Source organism: Oryzias melastigma, unplaced genomic scaffold, assembly GCF_002922805.2.
Source record: "Oryzias melastigma strain HK-1 unplaced genomic scaffold, ASM292280v2 sc00366, whole genome shotgun sequence".
Taxonomy (NCBI): Eukaryota; Metazoa; Chordata; class Actinopteri; order Beloniformes; family Adrianichthyidae; genus Oryzias; species Oryzias melastigma.
The window spans coordinates 41,095-61,641 of record NW_023416964.1 but is presented as its reverse complement, the minus strand read 5'-3'; the positions used below and the strand labels follow the sequence as shown (position 1 = coordinate 61,641).

The 20,547-nt window shown below is 39.4% G+C and overlaps 2 protein-coding genes across 4 annotated transcripts in view; one reads left to right on the top strand and one right to left on the bottom strand.

Annotated features, from left to right (window-relative positions):
• ebag9 (estrogen receptor binding site associated antigen 9) overlaps window positions 1–7,558 on the top strand; it is a 9,065-nt gene extending 1,507 nt beyond the window's left edge. The window contains exons 3-7 of the mRNA XM_024262090.2: window positions 1,864–1,945; window positions 2,027–2,182; window positions 4,939–5,049; window positions 5,279–5,370; window positions 6,902–7,558. Coding sequence (XP_024117858.1) covers window positions 1,864–1,945; window positions 2,027–2,182; window positions 4,939–5,049; window positions 5,279–5,370; window positions 6,902–7,019 — 559 coding nt within the window. The 3' untranslated portion in view covers window positions 7,020–7,558. The remainder of the gene's footprint in view (window positions 1–1,863; window positions 1,946–2,026; window positions 2,183–4,938; window positions 5,050–5,278; window positions 5,371–6,901) is intronic.
• A 2,472-nt stretch (window positions 7,559–10,030) lies between these two features.
• sybu (syntabulin (syntaxin-interacting)) lies at window positions 10,031–19,884 on the bottom strand. Of its 3 annotated transcripts, none has more exons than XM_024262087.2 (8): window positions 19,676–19,884; window positions 17,565–17,613; window positions 17,285–17,471; window positions 16,019–16,219; window positions 14,515–14,614; window positions 14,176–14,331; window positions 12,938–13,093; window positions 10,031–11,670 (listed from the first exon to the last, which is right to left on the bottom strand). In XM_024262087.2, exons 2-8 carry the CDS (start codon window positions 17,586–17,588, stop codon window positions 10,566–10,568), a joined length of 1,929 nt encoding a protein of 642 aa, XP_024117855.1. In that variant the 5' UTR covers window positions 17,589–17,613; window positions 19,676–19,884; the 3' UTR covers window positions 10,031–10,565. The 3 variants fall into 3 exon arrangements, with proteins under 3 accessions (XP_024117855.1, XP_024117854.1, XP_024117856.1); XM_024262086.2 differs by having other exon boundaries at window positions 16,019–16,165; window positions 19,676–19,817; XM_024262088.2 differs by lacking the exons at window positions 16,019–16,219; window positions 17,285–17,471; window positions 17,565–17,613; window positions 19,676–19,884 and adding an exon at window positions 15,593–15,782.
• Between the last annotated feature and the right edge of the window lie 663 nt (window positions 19,885–20,547).

Here is a 20,547-nt window from a genome sequence, read left to right as displayed (position 1 = left end):
TTGGTGGTGTTTTTTTTGTTGTTTTTTTTTTAAACTTTTTACTGATTCGAAAAGTGATCCGAACCGTGACCCTAAAACCGTGACACGATCCGAACCGTGAGTTTTGTGATCCGCAACACCCCTAGTCTGAGGTCTTTCCAGGGATCTGCTGTAACCACTCCTCCAGTTTGGAGGTTACAGCTCCAAATGCTCAAATTACCACGGACACGACTGTCACTTTCACCTTCCAAGCTTTCTCCAGTTCCTCTATGAGTTCCTGGTATTTCTCCAGTTTCTCATGTTCCTTCTTCTTGATGATCATTTGGTACTGCCACATCCATCACAACTGCTTTCCTATGTTCTTTATCCACCATTACAATGTCTGGTTGGTTCTCCATTACCATCCTGTCCGTCTGTATCTGGAAGTCCCACAGGATCTTTACTCTCTCATTCTCTACCATTTTCTGAGCTGTTTCCCATTTTGGCATTGGGGTTTCCAGTCCATATTCTGTACATGTTTCTGTATATTATTCTAGCTACTTGTTGTAGTGCTCCATGTTTACTTTCCCAGCCAGCATCTTACACCCTGCCGTTATGTGCTGGATTGTTTCCTCTTTGCACAGCCTACACCTTGGGTCTTGTCTGGTGTGGTAGATCTGAGCCTCTATAGCTCTGGTGCTCAGGGCTTGTTCCTGTGCTGCCAGGATCAGCGCTTCTGTGCAGACCAGCCCTCTCCAGCCATTGGTAGGGCCTCTTGATATCAGCCACTTCAGTTATTGTCTGGTGGTACATCCCATGCAGGGCTTGTCCTCCCATGAGGCTCTTTCCTCCAGGGGCCTTCTTGCTGTGTGGCAAGAGCGCTAACCACTCCGCCACCGCGATTCCCGACTTTCAAATCCTTTTACATTATTCTTTCTATAGGTCTGTGTGATTAGTATTAACATCTTAACACCAAATTTACTGCTATACTTGCGTTTGAAAATGTAGCACATTTGCAATAGCACTTTATCAATGTTGGAGGTGTCCTGGTATCACATTTGTATTACAAATAGAGATGATGACCTGATCATTTCCACAACTGACGATCTAAGGGTAAAGTCTTTTTACTGAGAGGGATCAATATTCGGTCATCAGCTGCTAAAGTTCTCAGAATACACACAAACATCATCTGGTCACTCAAAAGATTTAAACACCCATCATTTGTTCTGCTCGTCAATTATATTCACAAAACCAATCAACACCTCTCTGAGGAAATTTGGGGACCCTTTATCAATTATATTAAAAATCTAGATCTAACAGATGATCCAACAGATTTTTGATTTCAACTGCTTACAATTTTACGACTTCAGATTACAAGTTTTTTTAAGGATTGCTGTGACAGTATCAGATATTAGATAAGAGAAGCTCTGGTCATTGTTAAGTTTTTATGTTTGTTTTATTTTGTGTGTGTGTGTGTGTGACTGTAGTCGTGGTTTATAGCAAAAAGTCATATGATTCAGCCTCTTATTTTCACAAGGAAAATGAAGTTGGTGTGTTGTTATTACTCGTTTTTTTATAAAAATGTATGGGAACAAAAACATCAAGTGTTATCTGAATTTACCACTTAAAGTTAGGAACTTTTCTAATCAGAGTTCTTGACTAGGATCATTTTTGGATCAACGATATCGTCTTATTGAGCCGTAAATGTCTTCAGGCTTTAATGAGTTTGATTACTGTTATTGTTTTCACTAGATTTTCCTTTTTACTCCTTTTTGTTGTTGATATTTGTGTTCTTGTATTTATCTCTGCTTGAATATGTCTGAAAAAATCAAGAATGTTCTGACACAGAATGTAGCCTTCTCATTTTCACTTTCTTTTTACAATCACATCAAATGTCTCTTGTAGGAGTGGAAGAGGACGCAAACTTAGTGGAGATCAAATAACTCTCCCAACAACAGTGGACTTTTCCTCTTCTTTACAAAAGCAGGTCAGTGGCGTGTCCGATAACTCCAGTGAAAACAAAGATGACGTCAAGTTCTCGTTTTAACTCCACATTTGACTTTCACAGCCAGAGATCGAAGACTGGAGCTCCTGGGACGAAGACGCTCCCACAAGTATTAAGATCGAAGGTGGCAACGGCACCGTCTCCCCTCCACCCAACGAGGAGGAAGAAGAACCAGACTACTTTAAAGACATGGCCCCCACCATCAGGAAGACACAAAAGGTTTGTCCTGTAGAAATCCAGACATTATGAATCATAGTGTATCTCCCGCCTCTGAAATCTGTACAACATTCTGGGGGTTTCATGACTCTGATAAACACAGGAAAGAATTGAAACACTTTTTATGAATCATTTCTGTTTCACTGAGATAGTTATCAGTTATTTAAATTGGTCCGGTTAAATACTCTATTCTTATTGGCTCCTGGGTGTGGATTAAAAAGTGATAATCCACAGTGATAATGCACACCTAAAAAAGTCTGGTCACATAGCCCAAATGTTCTACTGTATATCACTGCGCAGGCTTCTTTAAAACAAAGTTTTCCTTCATCTTAAAAACAAGCAGTAAGAGGTGAACCTTCTCTCTGAACTGATGCTTTATTTAACCTATCGTGACGATCAGCATAGCCTATCATTTTCCTTTGCCCCTGCAGTCAAGGTTGGTGCCGGTTCAGCGGTCTGTTGTCATGTTACTGTTACAGCGTGCTGCACCACTTATCAAATAGTCCACTTTTTGTGAAATAATTTAGTTTAGTTGTCGTCCAAAGCCTTAAAAGTCATGCAACAATCTTCTTTTTTCAACTTCCACCAGTTTGTCCTCTTTTCTGCCTTTGCCCTCTCTTTCTTCATCTTCTTCACCACCAGAGTCATTCTACACACCACCATCCTGTGCTGTCTGGAAACACTCTCACCAACCACTACTTTACAGTCACTGATCTCCTTCAGATTACACCGTCTACACAAGATGTAGTCTATCTGTGTGCTTCTACCTCCACTCTTATAGGTCACTCTATGTTCCTGTCTCTTCTCAAAGAATGTATTCACTATCGCCATTTCCATCTTTTTTGCAAAATCAACCACCATCTGTCCTTCTACATTCCTCTCCTGGATACCAAACCTGCCCATCACCTCCTCATCACCTCGGTTTCCTGCACCAACATGACCATTGAAATCTGCACCAATGACAACTCTCTCATTTCCAGGGATGCTCATCATCACTTCATCAAGATCCAACCAGAACTTCTCCTTCTCTTCCAGCTCACATCCTACCTGTGGGGCATACCCACTTACAACATTGAACTTGACACCCTCCATTTCTATCTTCAGACTCATCACTCTATCTGACACTCTTTTTACCTCCACAACACTCCTAACAAACTCCTCCTTTAGGATAACTCCTACTCCATTTCTCTTCCCATCTCCACCATGATAGAACAACTTGAACCCTGCTCCTAAACTTCTAGCCTTGCTACCTTTCCACCTGGTCTCCTGGACACACAGTATGTCTACCTTTCTCCTCTGCATCATGTCCACTAACTCTCTACCCTTTCCTGTCATAGTTCCAACATTTAAAGTCCCAACTCTCAGTCCAACACTAGTGACTTTCCTCTTCTCTCTCTCACTACAAACCCGCCTTCCTCCTCTCCTTCCTCAAAGACAGAAAATCTAATGATATAAAAAGAAAAATCTAACAATATAAAAAATATATTAAAAGGCAAAAGAAAAAAAGTAAAGTCTGAATTTACTTCATTTAAAGGAAGCAAATCATTCTTACTTTACTTTTGAAACAGTTTCTTCATATTTGAGCGCTTACTGTGACTCGTTTGATGCTTCAATCTAAAGGTAAAAGCACTTTATATTTATTTATATTCTCCTATAGGTAAAACGTAAATATCAGACTAATGCTTTAAATCCAATGAAGAAAGTAAACTACTCATTAAAATAACCTGGGCAAAAATAAAAAGTATTTACCTTAGAACTGTAATTAATCATTTTCTTAGTTCAATGATGGACTGATGTTGAACAGAGAGGAAAGTTGTAGGAAAGAAAGATTGACTTCAGAGGGAAGTGGTGCAGTTAGCTTTTTTCTGTGCTTCTAATTCATAACGATTTGAATAAAGAAATACTCATAAATGCATTTTCAAGCTTAATTTTCTCATTATATATCCTCCATCATGAGAAAAAGGCCACAAGAACACGTTAAAACCACCTTTTAGATCAAAGCTGATCTTTCACGCTGCAGTTACATCTGCAATTCCTGAAGGCAGTCCACAGAAAAACTCATTCATGCCAAAAGCCTGACTCTGCTGAAACATTTACACTGCAATCATTATTAGTGCACCAAGTTGCAACTGCTGTGAATGCAAAGTAAACCCGTTATTGGTTCCAGTCTGCTGAGCCTTAACATGTTGAAGGTCCTACAGTCGCTGCAGTCATTGCTAACTGTCACAATTCCAGAAACTAGGATCTAAAAATGAGACATATTTCTGTGCACATGCAACCACTTTGTCTCACTTAAATAAGAGATTTAGATAAATGTGTAGCTTTCTACATCATACTGTTGTTCTGATAGGAAATGAATTCAGAGATTCTAGAGAGCAAGAACAGTCCACTGAAGCTGTGGAGACAGTTAATGTGAGATATATTTACTAAATAAATGTATCTTCTGTTAAAGCAAAAGGTCATTCTACCATCTGAAAGCTACATTAGCTGTCTTTAAGGCTTCTAGCATTAAATAAATCTTTTGTTTGTGTAAATCCCACTTTTATAATTGTTAAAAACTTCAGAAAAGTTGATTTCACCCTAACTTCTGTCATAATAATCATCTTCAGACATTATTTTTTCTATCTCTGAATCAATAATACACTCATTTACAACAGGGGATCAATTTGTGATGATTAGTCAAATCAAATCCGACACTTTTTGCTGTTTGCTGATGTCTGAAATGAAAGCCTCCTCTTCCTCTGCTGTTTGCTGTGAAGATTGTGCTGAAGAAGAGGGAACCCATGAACTACCTGGCTCCTGATGGCTCAGCAGGATTCTCCAGCAGGCTAGCTGCTTCCCAGGACATGATGGCGTTCAGTCCACCTTCAGTGAGTCGTTGTTTGTTTGTGTACAGGTGACCCAGGGGTCCTCTGCTCACTTGTGTGAGGCTTGTTTCATGTAAAATGAATATGTCACTACAGGATCTGGACAGAAAATAACCTCAGATAAAAGCAGCCTGTCGGATCAATCAAATTGCAGTGACATCATTTATTGTTTTTGTAATGTATTAAGGCAATACTGCGGTCTGGATCCATTTCATTGTACCTGTTTGCACAGGCTGAACTGGGGGAAATGGAAACCTGGCAGGAAGACACAAACGCCTGGGAGGATGAGTCTGATGCTGCCTGGGAGGCGGAGGAGGTGATCAGGTAAAACTTCACAAGTCTGTGCATCCTGTTTGTGAGCTTGACCAACCAGTTCCACCTTTAAACAGAGAAACTGGAACTTCAGCCTCACGTCTGCCTGTGTTCTATTGAGTGATATACAGAATTATAACGTATTTGGCAGCTATTCTGAAAAAAAAACAGATTTGATTGGATGCACTCATTTGATTCATTTTTTTTACAAGTACAAACATGAAATGAAAAGGAAAGAATGTAAAAAGATGCAGATTTTTAGATGTGTGCTTTTTTCAATTATTCTTATTATGGAAATTTAAATCCAAGTAAAGTTCAGCTGATGGAGGACAGATAGTTTTATGTTTTGTGGAACTTAATAGTTAGCAAACTCAAGTTTTATCTCTGATTTTTCATTAAATGCAAAATTTTCATATAGTTGAGCATGAAACAAAATTGTTATTTTGCATTTACATGGATGAAACTATGATGGCTCTGAAGTGTCAATCACACCAACAAATAACTCAACGCAAAAACAAAAAAATAAAAACAAATGATAATAATAGAAAAATTAAATTCTACATTTCAGAAATCTAATCTAAATTCCAGAAACATCTACACAATTCAAAACAATGACACATTTAGGAAAACAAAAGTCATTCCCAGAATTCAAAATGTTGAAAAGCGAAACACACTAAACTGGAAACCTGAAAAGATTGATATTATGTGACATGACTGATTAAATATCGCTTCATGACAAAAAACATGTGATTTGAACTTCAGAGCCACCGTAGGTATGAGATCTTGAAGTTGATTTTAGGTTCTTATAGATAAAAAGTTTTGATGCAGTTATAGGAATTCCTCTTTTCAAGCTGAACTTTTTTGTTTGTTTTAGCAGCCTTCATTGTTCAAAACACTGACGTTCTCACACATTTATTCAATGTGAAAGAATCTAAAGTTTTCAAATAAATGGGGTATCTTTTTTTGTTTAAAAAGAGGAGCAATATTAGCTAAGAATCCCTACTGCCTTTGACTGATCAGACCTTCAGAAAATCCAATTCTTCCACTCATTTGAACAATCCTCCTTTCTTGCTTCTCAGTTTTACACAAATACTTAAAGCTGAATGAGGCACAACCGTTTAATAAACAGTTTGAATAGAAATGAACAAAAATAGTGAGCATATTCACTTTTATAAGGGTTGAATGTTATTTAATGGATTTGATTTCAAAGGAATAACTGTCCAGCTGTAGGGATTGAGCATAATTTTTTTATGAAAGTCTTTGTCTTTAAGTGAACCACTGAGAAGTTAGATCATAAATCAGATTTGAATCTAAATTTAATGAAAAATAAGACTATGTACACAGCAAAAATTGTAATCTAACTGCAAGCTTTTCTCTTTGCACTCTCACCAAGTGTTCATTTTATGACCAGCAGGGGGAGCAAGATACCTTTTTTTGTTGTTGTTTGTGTGTAGTTAAACGTCATCATTATTAGGTCTCACCAGTTGGTTGAGCTGATGCTCTTTGTAAACCTCTCTGTGGTTGTTTTTTCTTTTCTCTCCAGGCAGCAGAAGCTGGCTGAAAGAGAGAAGCGGTTCATGGAGCAGCAGCGGAAAAAGATGGAGAAAGAGGCTCAGAGAATGCTGAAGAAGGAGCAAAAGATTGCCGTCAAGCTTTCATAACATTTTAAAAAAGCTCAGTTTTGAGCCAAAAGGGAACTGGGCTGGGGCACAGAGACACTGATCTATTATGAATTTGTCTTTCAAGTAATTAAACCTACCTGGATTTTCATCATGAACTGGTTATTCTTTTTTTGTAAATTGACCTCCTTCATTTCCATCTGTTTTGGCCGCAGCTGCAGTTCTGTAGCATTAGTCTCAGGAGCAGGTGATGCACTTCATGTGGAACGATCTTCAAGAACATCATCACATCCTGCTGTTGGATCTGATAGGCAGAGTCAGGAAGCCACCTCGTCTTTGTTCCTTGGAATCATTTGTAAATAAACGGGTACCTGTGCTTCATTTTACAAACTCCAGAGTGCAGTAATTTATTTTGGCATCACCTGTGAACCAGTGACATCTTTTGGTTTGCTGCTTATGTTTTTATATTCTTGTCATTCAGTCCTATTTCTGTTTCTACTGAATGTTTCTTGTTTCATCTGTACTGTGGAGCCCTCACACTGAAGGTCTGCAAAAAATACAATAAAAAAACTGGAGCTTTATTAATCGAGTATCTGAATTGATGCCGGAGGTTCCTATGGTAACCACATGCTCTCCACCATTTGGTCTTTTAATACTGAACAGTTAATGGAAATCATCTTTGAAGATGTGAAATATGATCAGAAGGATTAAAAAAGGAAACAAGAGCAGATAAGTTTTGGTTCTGATTGAGGATCATGTGTTATTTTAGGTTTGTCGGAGTGAAATCTCTTAAGTGGTTTCATGAAAACGATTCTAAAAGTAGGAACTTTAATGAGCGGGTGCTTCTTTTTCTTGGGGAGGGGTGCAGATCCAGTCTGTTCTGCAGTTATGGAGAAACGCTTTGCTTATTTATTAAGGAATTCAATGCCTAATGCATGAATGATAAAATAAAAGTTCTTGTTTTTTGCAAAGGATTTCTGCTGTTTTCTTTGAAAACTGCACATTTTTCATGCTGTTATTAGGACTTTTCCCCTTCAAAATAAACCCCTCAGATTTTATCATTTCATAAATTTGTGAAAAAAAAATAATTGAACAAGAAAGCGTACATCAAGAGCAATTCCGATGTAAATGAATTCTGAATTTATGCTTTAGAGCCGTTTTAGCTGCTTTTCAGGGACAATAAATGAGTTAGTCAGTGGATGGATGATGAAAAGGTGTGCTGGTTTTAGATTGCTCATTTTCCCCATGTTGATTCATTCTGTTCAAGTCCTTACATCTTCCTCTGATACCCGTCACTGCAGCCTGAGGACAAATGAGTCAGCCTTTCACTTTCACATGCTGCCATGGATACTGTATGCTGCTGTGATGTTACATGATTCCTCTGCACAGAATCCTCTCCTGCACACTCCACTTCCTAGTTGCTAACATTGGTTTGACCCTTACAAGAGGATGTTGTCCCCAGACAAATGAGACCAAGGTGCTTTTTGTTATTTTTTTGCAACAGCATAGATAATTTTATTAAAGGAAAAACAGTGCAAGGTGATCTTAAAGAGACTTCTATATACATTAAAATATAATAGTTTGAATATAATTTTCATCCCAGATTTTATTTTGAAAGAACAATGTACACATTTTTTTGGAATGTATAAATCAGTATGTATATTTGTTAATATTTACCATCTGATTTAAAAATCATGTTTGATTTTTTATTGTTGTGATTCTTTTTAAGAATCTGTACTTTTTAACAGAAGGGTGGCATTAAAGTTATAACCCCCCCCAAATAAATAAATAAATAAATAAATAAAAATCACTGAATTAGAAAAAAAAAGTTTTTTTTTCCTGGTGTTTTTTAAACCTTTTTATTTAAAGAAAAAAATCAGAAAAAAAGAATATAATCCTGTTTTTTTCTAAACTATGAGTGAAATATAGATTTTTTGTATAAATAAAACAAAGAGAAAATAGATTTTTTTAAAAATATCAAATTGTTTATAACTTTTGACAGAGGTTCACATCAAGTCCTTTCAAAATAAAAGACATCCTCAACCACATCTCAATGCGGTTAATGCAGTAATGGGTAGTGTGATGTCAGCAGTGATTTAAGGAAAAACTAAAAAGTTTATTTTACCTTTTATGGTGCATCTCAGTCTGAAATGTATTAATCCAATTAACTACAATTAAATCAGAGCTGGTTAAGTGACCCTTATTGTATTTCTTTAACAATATAGTGCACTTAGGATTGTTGAATTTGTTCAAAACTTCGAATTCTGGTTGTGCTTACTGATCTCCACTTGATTTTATAAAAAAAAAAATATCCATTTCAGTCCGACTCAAAGCTGAACTGCTTGTTGGATCATTGCAGCTACCATGGCCAGGAACCACAGTGATTTTTTTGTTTACTTTGCTACAGCTACTTGTAATATATATATATATATATATATATATATATATATATAAAATAAAAAAAGAAAAGAACAAAGTGTGTCAATACCTGAGGCTGAAACATGAAACTATTTGTCAGTCTAGGGTTGCAGATCCCAGTCATATGGACAAAATGTATTTTTCTTAACTGGTTAAGACTGAATTATACAGTATATATATATATACATATATATAATGTAATATTTAAAAGTTAATCTACAAACTCTGAACCGATCCCCCCCCCGTCTTGTATTCCGTCTCCTCACCACTATGGGAGACTGTAGCTTTCATTTCTTTAATCCCTTGTAACTATTAGATGGAGTTATGCAACATCAAAGCACCATTTTGTCTTGTGGAGGCAAGTCAAACTTTATCCACAGCAAGGCTTCTCTTGTGGGAGATCCAAATGGAGACAAGATGCTTTTCAGCATCAGCTCCCCAAACCCAGAGGTCTTAAAACAGACCGCTTCTATTCAAGAGGTTGCACTCCGGCTCGACATGTCAACCCCCTGCTCCCATATTACATATTCATGTGAAACACTTGCAGAAACTGAGAGGCTGAGATGTTTTAAATGGGCCTCTTACGTAAACTTAAGAGAGAGAGAGAAAGAGGGAAAAAAAAAAATATCCAAGAGTTCAAAGTTGCCCAGAATCGTCATGCTTTAATATTAAATTTACAAGTACATTTGATGTAAACCACCAGTATTGCACATTGCTCAGGCACAAGTGTCTGTTAAAGTTTCAGCTTCTTTCTACACACATGAGCTGTGTTCAGTAAAGCTCTGCTCCAGGAGAGGAGGGAAAGAACAGATGCACAACAGTGAAGTCACATAAAGCTTTGGCGGAAAGTTTCTGACAGCAACACAAACACGTTTAAGAATGCATCGAAGGATAACAGCTTCTGCCACTTAAAAGGATCTAAACAAAGAGTTAAAAAAAAGAAACTAAACAGGACAGCAACATAACCATCTACCCAGATGATATGCTCAAATGTAAATACAGAAATTCTTATAAATAATCCCTTTAACGTCACCGTTAAATGTCAACTACACAGTGCAAAATAACAGTGCAAGATAACTGCATTGATCTCATCCAGTGTCAGAACTCCTTCTCATAAATTAAGTGCTCTCAGGTCAAAGTTGGGTGCGTGATTGTGTGGTGTCGACGCCTTTACGCATCTGTGCCGGCAGCGTGGCGAAGAGAGTGCAATCCCACGATGCAGCAGCCTCTGATCAGGGCGGCGATGTTGTAGACCGGAGCGCTGCCGTCAACGCCGTGCCGCGAGTACAGCCAGGCCACTGTGGGCAGGACGGGGGCGGCTACTGCGACCAAATCCACCAAGAAGCTGTTGCTCCAGTACCGCTTACTCACCACGCCCAGCTCTGGAGATGAACAGGGCCCCTCCTCACTCGCTTCAAAGTCTAGTTCCTTCATAAACCGAGGGCTCTTTGTCGCCTCTGGGCAACACTCGGAGCATTCTGGAGCCACGATGGGCTGGGGGGGTGTGGAGTCAGGCTGGCAGGTAGTCGGGGGAGTGTGCAGGTTTGGGAAACCCAAAAGATTGGAGGGAGACAGAGCTGCATCTCCCTGTGAGCATCCGTGGAACTTGAGCAGCTGGAGAAGCAGAGCCTGCAGGTCAGGTGACACGGGCATCAGCTCCGTCTGGATTCCTTTATCTTCTGTGCTCTGTTGGTGTGGAGAGGCGGAGGAAAGTGCCTTTGGGGGCAATGGTGCAGAGGACGCACCGGCCATCTGCTCCTCTTCCAACAGAGCCTCTCCAGCAGCCCCCGGATTATTGCTGGAATCCTGGCTGAAGTCCACTGCCGTGGACATGAAGACCTGCTCAAAAATGTCCGCCCTGTTTGCCATCTCATCGTTCACCAAGAGTCCACTGTCCGCCAGAGCCTCTGCTCCCAGCTCAACCCCACCCTCTTCCTCCCTCAGCATCTTCCTCCCACTGCCATCAGAGCCGTCACACATGAAATCCAGGGGGGTTTCATCTTGGAGGTTGGAACCACTCTGGGCCAGCTCCATGCTGTGCAGCAGAGACTCCAGCTTCCTGTTCTGGATGTTGATGTCAATAAAGTACTTCTGGATTCCCTTGTCCTTCTCCATCAGGCTGCTTTTCATGGTTTCCACCACCTGGCGCAGCTGCTTAATCTCCTTGCGGGCTTCTTTGAGGGACAGCTGTGCCTCCACTCTGTGACACTCCTCTTCAATCCAGTCCTCCCTCATTCTGCTAAGCTGCCCCTTGAGCTCCTCAATCTCCGTCTCCCTGACAAACGGGGAGAAAAATACATCTACGGTGACTCCAGAGTTGCATTCAAAATTTGATTTGTCTTTTTTTAGTTCTGATGAGTAAAACGAGTCAGTGTTTGATTGGTTCAGCCAGTTACTTTCAAAACTCACTGTGGCTGGAAAACAAAAAAACAAAAAAAAAACTATTCAGAATATGGGTAAATTGATGTCTAAATCAGTCATTTCTAATTTAAACATCAGCCTTACGTTTGTCTTGTTTAAGCTAATCTGCTGCACAGTTCAGATGATAAACTACAAAACAAGGATTGTAAATATTGTGTTTTTTATTGGGTGTATTTGCATATTTATCCTTTAACTACCCAAAAGAAAAAAAAACAAAAAAATTTACCAAAAGTATTTTTTCTGCTGGTTATTGCATACATAAAGTACAAAAAAGTTTGTGGTTAGTAACTGGTTTGCACCAGTTACTATCCAGAATTTTTTTTCCAATTTTTAGAAAGAAAGAAAAAAAACCTGGTTAAAAACTGATGCACATCAGATGGTAACTGGAAAAATGGTTTTCCAAAAATAAGAAAATCAAATCTAATTATTATCTGGTGCGCATCAATTTCTATTCAGAATTTTTTTAACTCCAATTTTAAGAATATTTTTTTTCTTAAAAATTAAGTTAAAATTACAAGTTTAAAGTGGTGAGCACCCGTTACTATCCAGAACTTTTTAATTTTTATTTTTTTTTACTTCAACTTTTAGAAAAACTTTTTTTCCAGTTACTATCCGGTGTGCATCAGTTGGTAACCAGATTTTTTTCTTAAAATTGAAGTAAAAAAACAAAAAATATTCTGGATAGTATCTGATGCACACATGATAGTATCTGGTGTGCATCAGTTACTGGAATTTCTTTTACATCAATTTTTTGGATTTTTTTTTTTTCTTTAATGTCCCTTCAGTGTTTTTGTACCTTGGGAAGTAATACACACTCATTTTCAAAAACACATTTTCCAAATGTCCCCCAGCATTTGGTTGGCCAGGCAATTAAAGGGTTAATAGGCTTTGGCCTGTTGGCAAAAATACCTAAATAAATTAGTTTATAAAAAAAAGAGTGTATGGCTGCAAATGTTTCAATATAGTTTTTAAGTGTTATGCAACAGCAGCATTCTCAGTGGGTTCACGCTTCAGTGGAACTCTTACAGGCATTACATCACTTTAAAAAGCACCCCCCCCCCTTTCCAAGACAACCCCACTTGAATTTTAGATGCCCCTTTAGAAATGGATGTTCTCCTTACCTGTCATGAACTTTGTTCTCCGACTCCAGAAGTTTGGTCTTCAGATGTCTGATCGCCACTTCCTTCTGCTGCAGGGGGGTGAGGTACTGCTCTGGGTTTGGCGGTCTAATGCCATGGTTCTCTCCACAGGAGTGGTAGCGGCTCAAGCTCACTCGTCTGTGAAAACAGTCACAGGATGGGGAGGGCGTTATGGCGATGCTTCAGTCTCAAGTCATTCAACCATAGCGGAAAAACGACTCCTGGAGGACAGCACAAGTCCAGCCAGGATGCTGTCAGACACAAGCCTGCCAGCTCCAGGATTATTGGGTTTTAGGACGACAGCTGAGATCCTAAAATGCTGGTGGAGTCATGCTGTGTGCAAAGCATTACATCAGTCTATCCTGTTCACAACGTCATAGCAACCGGGAATGCTAGAGTTGATGCAAGTGTTCACTGTGCAAAAATAGAAACAGCCTTAGAGAAAGCAGTGTTAGAGGGAGGAGGGTCACATGACATGAAACGATGACAAGCAGGGGGGTCTTAAAGCGACAACAGGAATTCTGATCCAGTTATGGAATATGAACAGGAGACTAAAGCTTCATTTTTTAATTCAAGGGTGTGACCAATTCACTTTGTGCTGTTGCATCACCAGATCCTAAACAAAAGTCCTAAAAGCCACAATACAATCAACACTTTTCCAGCCCTCAAATCCACTCAGCTCTTTCTCAGCTCTGCTGGGTACAGGGATCATCTAGACAGTTTTTTTTTTATTTGATTTGTGCAATTCTACACAATTCAGATGAAGCCAAAATAGATAATCCCAGTCAGATGCAAAATAAAAGAGCAACAACAGTCTGACCCTAATCCAGCCATCCACTTGATGTTGACCTCCCCATTTCCTGGGCAAAAGGCCAAATCTCCACACAAAGCCACTGGATACTCCGAAACAAAACCCTGTCTTCATCCAAGGATGACAAGACTTCGTCTAGAGGTCAAAATAACTGATGAGGCTATTCACATACTGGATCCATTCTTTGTCACATTTAATTCCCGATTAATTTTTTTTAAAATCGCTCAAAAGTAATTTTGGCCAGAAGAATCTAAAAAGCTTCATTTAAAATGAACAAAGATCACATTTCTAAGATGTGATAACTAGAACTTTCATTTGCATGCACTTTTTAAAGATTTATGCAATTTTAAATTATTTTTTCAAGTCTGGACTGATACAAATGAATGTATTTTTGACAGCAGACTGGTACCTGGATATAGGGCTGGAATTGCAGCTGCTGCTGTTGGTGGTGGACATGGAAGCTCTGGGAGGAGTCTTGTACGGAGCATAAAGATCTGCATCTCGATTAGCAGTTGGACTGCCAGGCGGCTTAAACACTGGGAGTGGTCGGATGTGAACGGCGCGACTAAAAAAGAAAAAACAGGGAGAGAAAAAAAAAAAAAAAAAAAAATCATGCACAGTTATTTTCATAGAGTGAAACTTGTATGCACTAGGAGGCACTGTTCTACTCCTACTTCAGCCGTCACACTGGAAAGCCTCAGGTATAGGCCTGATAATTACTCAAACACATTGAGATAAACCTGATCACCTGCGTGAAGAAGCCTTCTTTCCAGCTGAATTTGGCACCAGGCCGTCTCTGGCCTTCAGGCTGCCTGTGCTGCTGGATGAGCTGAAGTCTGCTTCACTACCTGCAGATGCAAACCGCATTACCATGCTAGCAGAACACAAAACAATCATCCAAGTGACTACATCATTATCACTTGTTGTGTTTCTTAAATCAGCTAGAGTTGTGCACTAGTTAGTTCTCAAATCCGAGCTGGGTTCTTTCTGTGTGGAGTTGGTAAGTTGGTTGCCCTTTGAGGTGATACAGTGGGTTAAGAAAATGGACAGATTGATGGAGGCGCTGTGATTAGACTGCTAAATCAATTCTGCATTGAGTTTGGGAGGGACAATGCCCGAATTGCAAATTGCATTTATTTTTTTAAAGGGAAAACTGTTTCATTTCAGCATTATAATGCCAAGTCTCTCTTAATTTGATCCATTTAACAGTTTGACTTAATGAAAAAAAAAGCTCAGTTTATTATTATTATTATTATTATTATTAAAGTTTCAACTTGATTGGGAACAAAACATAAAAAAAATAGTTTCAAGATGAACTTACAACCTTTTATTGATCAACCAGAAATCTTGCAGTAGGCAAAACTATCTATTGAAAAATAGACTGCAATTTAAATGTGTTGATTAGACAAGTTTGAAGTCAAATCTATTAAAGTTTGACTTTCAAATATTGATTCCACAAATCTTTAAAAGCTTGACTTTACCCAGTTTTTAATCAAAATGACTCCAATGTTTACTAAGTGATTGAGAATGAAAACCTTAAGAATTTCTTTAAACATTTAAATATTGTTTAAAAAATTAATTTCTTAAAAAAAAAAATCATACTTTTGTCGAAATTATGAAAAAATTGGAGATATTTTATATGAAACTAACCATGTTCTTATTGATAAAACAGGAAAAAAAATGAAAAAAAAATCTTCTAGTGATCACAAAACCAGTGATACTAAACACAAATGTTAGTGTTGCTCCGTTTTCTTAAATGTAGGAACAGCATTTAGGGTCACAGTTAGAAAGCAATCACTGAATTGTTGAACTCCTCTTTAACTTACCTGAGAAACACCTTTTTCCATCGAACAACACCATGGTAAAGTGTCCAGTGACGACTGTGACGAACTAGACCGCTCAACTCTAGTGATCCACACCACTCAGTGAGTCTGAACTGAAGCTGTGTGCACTCAGCCACTCTAGTAACCTCCTGCTAATCACACTAATTGGACCCCCCTGAACCTTTCCCTAAAGCAATCAGCTTGAATCCAAACTTTTAGTTAAGTTAAGCGCTTTTTCCTTCCTTCACTAAGGAAAAGACAAACTTAGGTTGTAAGAAACAAAATATTTTGAGCAGTTTTTGCTAAACATTCGAACCATGTCAGTGTTTGTGGATGACCAAGAGGCCCAACTAAACACAGTGGTTCAAACATATAGCTAGCCTTCTTTACTTTTCAGAGGAAAACATCCTGTTTCATGCTTGTTTTTACCTCTGGCTTTCATGGCAGACCTCAGCTCTCTCTTGTGCCTCTGTGTGCTCCGGGGCTCGCCGCTCCATTCGGTCATCACCCTCACCCTCTTCACTTTGGCTTTGCGCTCCGGGAGAACCGGCGACCCGCGGGCACTCCGCTCTGAGCCTGACGGGGTTTTGGAGGGGGACACAGACTGACTAGGTGGGCAGCCGGTGTCATCTATTGTAGACAGGCACACAGATGATAATAGGCGAGAACGAGCAGCGCGGGGAGGGGGCGAACACAAGCAGTCGATCGGAGCTCAAGGTTCAGCTCTGACAGGCAGCACAATGACCTTTCACCTCATGGCTAGTTTTGCCCATTTAAAAGGCCAGTTTAAGCGATAACATTCATATTTGAATCCCATTAGATCAGGAGTCTGCAACCAGAGGCTCTGGAGCCACGTGTGGCTCTTCCACCCCTCAATATTTGCTCTCTGGGTGACGAAAAAAGTAGCTTGAACTTTTAAAAGTTACATAGCTGCATTATTTGAATTTATGATAGTTAATAGGGCTGGGTATCAATTATAATTTCCAGAAACAATTCAATTCGATTCACCAGAGCAATTCGATTCCTATTTTTTATTTTTTTTTAGATTATTTCAATCCTTTCAATTCAAGTTTGAATTTACCCATTTAGACACATTTGTTCAGAAATACATTAATAATCTACTATATGATTTGAGTATTTTTATATTAATCTGATACAATAAGATGAACTGTTAGGTTTTTTACACCTCTGCTGACGTTATTTTATTAGTTTAAAGCACATATTTTACACTGCACAACATTTATTAGTTATACATAAAGGAGTTGTTTATAAAATATAGTTTTAGATACTTTTTCTATTGAATGATAAACCAATGTAGGTGTTTTTCCAAAGGTTGACATCAGTAGTAAATAGGGAAAAGGATGATAGTGGGATGATCCTATGAGACACAGGATGTCTTTTATTTTGAAAGGAAGAAGAAATTCATTTCACATTTAGAAAAAAAAGTTTTTTTTAATGCCCAAACAGGAAAACTATTTTTTAAATATATTTTTAGAACTATTAACAATATGAATGCATTTTTAAGAAAATGAAATAAGACTTAATGGCTCATATGAGGTTTTGTTTATGGTTTCAATCTCAAAGGTTGCAGACCCCTGCATTAGATGGTGCTGCTGGTTCAAAAAGATACATTTATTTCTGACAGCTGTTCAAAAATGATGAAGAACTCCACCGTCCTGTGAGCGGACATCTTACCGGAGCAGAAGCTGTTGGTGCTGACGGTCCTCTTGGAGTGGTCAGAGCTGACGTCACACTCTTTGCCTTCCTCCTCTGAGAACGGGGAGTCAGACTGAGGCGACCCCTTGTCTTTTGGTTGGAAAGGATGAAGGACCAGGCGTGGGATACGGCTGCGAGGACTTCCTTTCTCTGGAGATTTCTTCTCCTTTTCAAAACATCAAGTTGGAAAACTTATTGAAGAAGAAGTATTTTCCTGATATTTGTTCAAAGTTTTTGTTTCAGAAATCAGGACACTCACCTCATATTCTTGGAATGGTCCCATTGTGCTATTTTCACACTTTTGTCCTCTAATGAACAAAAAAGAGGACATAAGTCAGCAGTCTGAGGATGGCAGGTGTTTTGACACAAACCCCAAACAAACAAGAGGCTTCAGTCTGAGCTCTGCTACATCGACACACACACCAAGCATGCACGTACACAACCTGCCTGGCACAGATGGCTCCAGATGCCCAGAGTCAGACACAGCTGACCCACACATTCAATTTATGATTGTTAAAACAAAAAAGAGCCAAAAATAAATCTCACAACAGGATTTCTCAGCAGACAAATGGATGGTGAGGTTTACTGCTGAAATCTGTGAGTGCTTGTGAGTAGATGACAGATGATAATGAATAAGAAATTAACTCTTAAAGAGGGAGTGCAGCGGAGAGCAGAAGGAATGACAACGTCCAACATTAAGTTTTGTGTATGCTGAGACAAAGCATTTTTTATTGATGCTCTAGAGCTAAATAATGCAGATCTTCACGCATGGATCAACTTTGAACAATTATTTCAGCTCTCCTGCTGCTGTCCAAAAGGGCTGGTTACATAAGTGCAGAGGCAAACATCAGGGTGGGATTCTTTTTGGCTTTGCCGACACAATCCTCCATCTGACTTTGCCCTGATATTTTCAATCCAGAATCACAATTATCAGGTTCTGTTCTCATCAAACAGGCCCGAAGAGAGTCACAGAAATAAACCGGAGACTCAGGGGGAATCGAGCTTCACCTCGTTCACAAAAATAGAATTGTTCTGGGTGAACCTGCATCTCAATTGTTTCACTTTTTCCTTTTCTGAATCAGAACGTGGCAGAGCAGCCTGGTGGTCAGGTGACCACGTCTGTACCATGGCAACACTCACCGCAGCTGAGAGGAAAAGCTGCTCTGACATTTTAACCAGGAAACAAGAAGCATACATCCTAATCTGCCGGGAGTGGAGAGGGTTTGGCTCATCCTGATGAGCTGTACATGTCACAGAAAGATCTGGGAAATGCACTGAGGTGATGCGGGCCTGTTTCATTTAGTCTCAAGCTGATAGAACTTTTTGTTCCAGTTCTCACTTTAGGGGGTAGCTTAACCGATTGTTGCCCATTTGCATTATTTTTATTCCAAAAACAGACAAAAGAACAAAAGACAAAAGGTTCTGTCATGATTTTATGGAATCATACTCCATCAAGTCTCAAAAATAACCAAACATATTATTTATTATGCAGATTCATTGAAAGCTGTGGAGCTCCGGGTTCTGATAAACAAGTTTTTAAGCCTCTGCTGGAGCTTTTCCTCTCATCCAGATGGCCCGGCGTGGGCGTTGATCATAATTCCCTTAACCCATTTTCTGAGTGTGACTTTTATATAATGTTGATCCACACTAATGGAGATCTGATCGTTCCAGAAGGCTCTTAGGACACATTGAGGTCTGAAGGTTAGAGATTGGACGGGAGATTGCAGCTCGGTGCTGGACAGTTTGTGCCTCATCACTGCATGATGTCACGACTGAGCTCTTTCACTTTAAACAAGAGGTTAGGATCTCATCAGGAAACTCCCCGCAGTGAGACAGAAGTCCAAATAAGACAATTCCACACTAAATTATTCATAAACTAAAATGATTTATTTAAGAAAATGTTACATAAGGTCGATGTCCTTATAGATTTAGAAAATGCCATCAGATTTGCTGGCATTTAGATTCAACAAAGCGTCTGAGTTGATGCTCAAAGACAGTGACGACTGTTATTTTTGCATCCTTGTGCGCATTTGTTGTGTTGAGAGCAGGAGTGAGGTTGTTTTGGTTTCATCTGGCGCCCCCAACAGTTACTGGAAACGTGTTTTTCTCTGGTGTGACGATGCATCCAAATACACACACACACACACACACCCACCCCCCCCCCACACACACACACATATATATATATATTTCAAAAGAAATAAAACAATGCAGCATTTTTTTTCCTGTGAAGGCATCACAAGCTTTAAAACAGGACTAATTTCTGAACTTGCCAAGAGCCTCTCCAAATACATTTTGTTTTTTTGAGGATTTTTGAACACAGATTTTTGTTTTTTTTTTCTCTGAAAGAATGAGACTGTAAACACCCACCTGGATGCCTGGCGTCGTTTTGGGGTGCTGGCTGATGGATGAAGCGCAGAGGCGTGCCGGGCGCTGAGCTGCTGGTGCCAGCCTGCGCTCCGCGGTGATGTCTTCAGGAGGAGAGCTGCGCGCAGACTGACGACACGAGCCCGCACGAGAAACCACTGACAGCGCGCGTGCGCGTGCTTGAGCGCAGTCTTCCAGCCATCCCAAGTGCGTTACATAACATGAGTGTGCGTGTTGGAAGGGGGGTTACTTAACCGATGAACACAATCCACATCCGAAACACTGAAAACAAACTGTTATTATTCATGTTTTTATTATAAATCAGAACATTTTTTTTATCGTTTTAAGGTTGATCTTTTGCAGATTGTTTTGGATCGAATCCCCCCCTGAAGCTGAACAACTCTCATCAATTCGTCATGCAGGCGCGCGCGCACATGAGGCGGTTTCTCTCCATGGTGCTGAAATCCTGATGCGTTTGGAGTTTGGAGGATTTAAATGTCCTTCGTCATCCCGACGACAGTCACACAGGAACTGGGGCACAGACTGATAAACATCCAGACTTGGATTATTTTTCCTTTAATAACTGCTTTTTACTCAAATGCTCTTTATTTTTCTGCCCATATTTTTCTCTCATATTTCACGTCTTTACATGAATTCTGGAGAAATTCTGGAGTAAAAACAATTCCATGACATCTCTGCCCCCGATGATGAAACCTGCATCATTGTTTTTAAACCTCCATCTGTTTTTCCTGCCTCAAAGTGACCTGCTATCGCCACCTACTGTTCAGCAACAGAACAACACCTAAGGAGCTGTTTGTCTCTGAACTATGGAAGTTTTTTAGTTCCATCAGACTCTGAACCCCCCCCCCCCCCCC